The sequence below is a fragment of the Emiliania huxleyi genome, assembly GCF_000372725.1.
Source record: "Emiliania huxleyi CCMP1516 unplaced genomic scaffold EMIHUscaffold_270, whole genome shotgun sequence".
NCBI lineage: Eukaryota > Haptophyta > Isochrysidales > Noelaerhabdaceae > Emiliania > Emiliania huxleyi.
This window is the reverse complement of record NW_005200010.1, coordinates 127168-131479: the sequence shown is the minus strand read 5'-3', so window position 1 is coordinate 131479 and position 4312 is coordinate 127168. Positions and strand designations below refer to the sequence as shown.

Genomic DNA, 4312 nt, shown 5'->3' with positions numbered 1-4312 from the left:
CCGATCAGCACGCTCAGTGTTTGCAGACCGCCCTGGCGGACTCGTTTACACTTCCAAGCTCAAGCCAGGCGCCGCAGGCCATAAAGAGGAGCGCAGATTAAAATGGCGCCGCAGGCTCCCCGGGCCGTCCGCGCACAGAACCTTTATCTAGAAACAAAACAAAAAAATCGATGAGACACCACGGGCTGGGGGGGCTGCGATCTCCATCTCTCCAGTACTCTCCCATCCACCAGCGTCGCTACATCTTGGGCCGGATCCAGTCAGATCTCCGATCTCCATCTTCAATCTCCAATCTCCAACGTCGTCATCTGGAATTTTCACAGCAGAAAAAGAAATTTTCCGCGGAAATCACGATGTCAACCTTTCGTTGATCTGGTGCTTGTAGGGCTTGAGAGTGGCCTGCCATGTCACAGGAAGAACTGTGGTTGCAGGATAGTACCACCAGCCATCACTTTAGTTGGTATATTACCCCACCTTCACCCCTCGCGTGATTTCTTTTTTAGTTTCCCATAAGTAAGGTAGGTAGGTAGGTAGGTAGGTAGGGGCAGGGCAGGGGCCGGTCAGGTTTTTGCAGAATTTCATCATCCGGCCGAATAAGCAAAAAACGCTCCTCATCGCAAACCCTGTCAGCAGAGTCCTCCTACGGGAATGTACGTAAGAGCCACATACACTGAGAGCTCGCTTCCGAGCTCTCACGCCGCGCGTAGGGCCCTTAGGGGCCTAGAGAACACAACCCCCCTCTCTCTTTTCTCCCAGTCAGCTAAAAGTACGAACTGAAAAAAATGCGGGGGTGAGCTAGCGGCGATTTGCTGCTCGGCTCAGACATCTAGACGTCAGACATGCGCATCTCGCCGGACGCCACCCGGCGTGCGATCCTCCTTCCGTTTGCGGCTGCTCTCATCTCCACCAGCGTGCCCGGCGCGGCGCTCGCGGGAGAGCGAGGCACTGCTCAGACGGTCGGCTTGGACACCGGCTCTCTCATCATCGACCCGAGGGCGCTCAATGCCGAGCGTGGCCTGATCTGGGGCGGCCGCGAGCGCTGCGACCCAACGGACGTAGCATGCACACAGGGCGGCGAGCTCATCACCGCTGCTGGCGAGCTGCCACCGCCGAAGCGACCAGTCGGGTATGAGGTGACGGACCGACTGAAGATGTCCTTCGTCGTCGCCGGCGAGCCGGCAGGCGACGTCGTCGTCGCTCTGTGGCGGCCCGCTGCTCCGACCGCCACGGACGCCTTTGTGCGGCTCGGCCGCGGGATGCTTACGACCGGCGAAAACGAGGAGCCGGCCTCGCTCGAGCGGAGCACAGCGGTGCGGATCATACGCAACGAGGCAGTTGTGCTCGGCGCGCTGCGCAAGCCCGGCGGCTCGACGCTGCTCGTCGCGGGACAGACGCGCCCTCAGCGCGTGCCGGTGGCGCCGCCAAAGTACGACGACGACAACAACCTCTCGCACGACGCGGCGGGCTGGCTGTCGGTGAGACGCGGCGGAGGTAGCTTCGAGTTTGTGCTCACGCCGCGCGCCAACCCGGCCCTCGACCGCGAGTGGCTCATCATCGGGCAGGTTGAGGAGGGCATGGGCCTCGTGGAGCGTCTGAACACGCTGCCAACCAACAACTACGACAGGGCTCCGCTCGCCACGGTGCAGTTGAGGTCAGTGACCGTGCTTTGACCTCAGGGACTACATCGAGCCCATAGAGCATAGTCATGAAACCCGCGACTCACATGGATGGTGCATATGCGATGGAGAGAGACCTGCTGGGAGCGTCTGATCTTTGTGTGTGTGCAAAAAAGCTAAGGCATAACATTAACAATGGCCCACCCGACCTCGTGGCTCGTGGTCGTGCGCACACCAGTCACAAGGGGGTTGCCTAACGTTAATTTGGGGCCTAAAACAGTTGCGCTATTGTTGGCTGAAATCCTCAACGTTCTACGTTGTTCAAAAGTGTTCACCCCAGCGCCCATGCTGTTAAACTGTTTGTTAGCTTACTGTTGTACTGTTGTTCAGCGGCCAGCAAGCAGAAAATGGCAAAAACTCCGGGTAAAACCCGAAAATACCTGGGGTTTCCGGGTATTTTCGGGTATTACCCGCACTGGACACTAGAGATCGTCGTGGGTCACTGGTAGCAGGTAGGCCTTCCTTATTGTTGTTCAGTCGGCCTAACGTTACTCGTTACTACTGTTGCGGTTGCGGCCGGTTGTCCGGGAGAGCCCCACTGTTGTTCTGTTGTTACCACCTTCGTACTCTGTTAACACTAGCACATCACTGTTCAGCTCCTAACGTTAGGCAACCCTAGCACACACCGCGCACAGCGCGCGCCCGCCGGGGGGCCGCCGCCCCCTGGCTAGCCCCCTCTTCTCTGGGCCGGCGCGGGGCCCCCCGGAGGCACCGTGCGCCGCGCCGCAGTGCGGAAACGGGGCTCCGGCTCTATGAGTCTCTATGAGCACCGACTTCCCGAATGATCACGGTTGATCAGAGGGCAGATTTGGAGAGATCTCGAGGAGTACATACAGATAGACCCTCCAACCATCAGAAAACTCCGACCTGATCGGTCGTACTGACCGCCGACAGATCACTCCAGACAGCAGACAGGCCGACGTCTGCACGCGGCCGGCCGGGCGAGAGGCTTGACACGATCCGACCCTGCGACCCTGACGCTGCTGCTCTAGCTATCAGACATGCACTGCTGACTGCTGCCACAATGTGCGACCTGTGCTGGCCCACTTGGCGGCCTTCCCGGTCAGTGGTGAGGCGCAGTTCAGAGCTGTCGATGGCGCGATGCCGCACTGGTCCCACATTGGTGACACGAGACCACCAAGTTTGCCGGTCCAAGAGAGAGGCGCCGGCGCTGTCCTGAGAAGGTGCGTGGTCCCTCTTGACTGCCCATGCGCGCGAGGCTGTGTAGGCATAGCCTCGAGAGTGCCAGCAGCCAATCCGAGGTGACGCGCATTGCGCCAGAAGCGTGCACGCAGCTGGAAGGACACCTTCCTACTGGCCGTACGATCACGTCATCACTGAATGCTTGATACAAAGGCCGCGAGCTATGCAGGTGATCAATTGTGCATCATGGCACGGTCAGCTGCGCCGACAGGCTGTCGCAAGGCGTGATAGCATGGCCGCAAGTACGCCGAATTCCCATGAAAACAAGTAAAAAATCGCGAAAAAAAACTCCAAAAAATCGGCGCCTGCGGCGGGCCATGGGACCCCATCTCCCCCCCGCATGGACACCCTCTGGGGCCCCCGCGCCGGCCCAGAGCCCCTCTTTGTGACCCACTTGTCCCTTATTGCTTATAGTGTTCGTTGGCGTTTTAGAGGGGATTCCCGAGGCGGAGCATTCCCTGTTGGTTTTTAAATAACTAAATAAAACGGACACCTCTCTCTACTGTGAGATGGGTAAAAAGGAACAGGTCCCCCCCCGCCCGTGCGAGATCTCTTTGACTTTTTGTGCAGGGTTCCGTGCTTTATTGTTGGTTTTGCCTTTATGGCGAGTGTGTATTTCGTCCTACACTGTATGCTGTATCATACATTTCACAAGGAACGGCAGACGATCCCACATTGTCCCGGCTTCACGCCGGCGAGGTCTCGCATCGACCGGCAGCGCGCCGTCCGGGTTGCTCTCTCGACTTCTCTCTCGGCTCGCCCGCGGGGCCGCGGCTCGAGGGCTGTTCGGGCTTTAGCCCGGGGAGTGGGTCACTCAGCAGCGAGCGGCGCGAACACCTGCAGCTCCGAGCGCGACCGCACGAAGCGGGCGTGCGCGCGCGTCTCGTCGACCGGCGATGGCCACTCGACGTCCACGTCGTGGCCTGACGACTTGAAGGTATACTGCTTCTCCGAGATCATCGAGGCGGGCTGCTCGTGCACGAGGGTCGACACGCCCGGGAGGGGGATGCAGAGCTTGTAGTACTCGTCGCCCTCAAACTTGGAGCTGTCTCGATGCCGTGAGGTGGAGTGGCACAGCGCCGGCTCGGAGCTGCCTGCCTCATCGCCGCCCGCACCCTCGCCCGCACCGCCCTCTCCCGCACCGCCGGCGCTCATGCCGGCAGCGGCCGCGGCGAGACCGTCCGCCTTCCTCTCGTCGGAGGAGGCGGCGGCCTCTCCGCCGCTCACCGCACCGCTGCCCGCCTCCTCTGCCGCCTCCGAAGCGGAAGGCTGGGGCGAGGCCGGGGGCGCGGGCGCGTCGGCGTCGGTTGAGCTGGAGGCGGCGAGAGCGGCGGAGGAGGAGGCTGCCGAGGCGCCTGCGTCTGCGTCCGCGTCTGCGTCTGGGTCGGCGTGCTGGGCGGGCTCGGCGGGGAGGCGGCGGTAGAAGAGCATGT

General features: G+C 61.0%; 2 protein-coding genes across 2 annotated transcripts in view; one reads left to right on the top strand and one right to left on the bottom strand.

The window, feature by feature from the left end:
* Positions 1–839: 839 nt before the first annotated feature.
* Positions 840–1670, top strand: EMIHUDRAFT_115877 (hypothetical protein; the record flags this gene model as incomplete). The annotated part of the gene is made up of 1 exon (XM_005776880.1): positions 840–1670. One exon carries the CDS (start codon positions 840–842, stop codon positions 1668–1670), a length of 831 nt encoding a protein of 276 aa, XP_005776937.1.
* A 2019-nt stretch (positions 1671–3689) lies between these two features.
* The window catches only part of EMIHUDRAFT_238444 (hypothetical protein), a gene marked incomplete at both ends in the record, with an annotated part of 2555 nt that continues 1932 nt past the window's right edge, over positions 3690–4312 (bottom strand). Inside the window, one exon of the mRNA XM_005776879.1 lies at positions 3690–4124. Coding sequence (XP_005776936.1) covers positions 3690–4124 — 435 coding nt within the window. The remainder of the gene's footprint in view (positions 4125–4312) is intronic.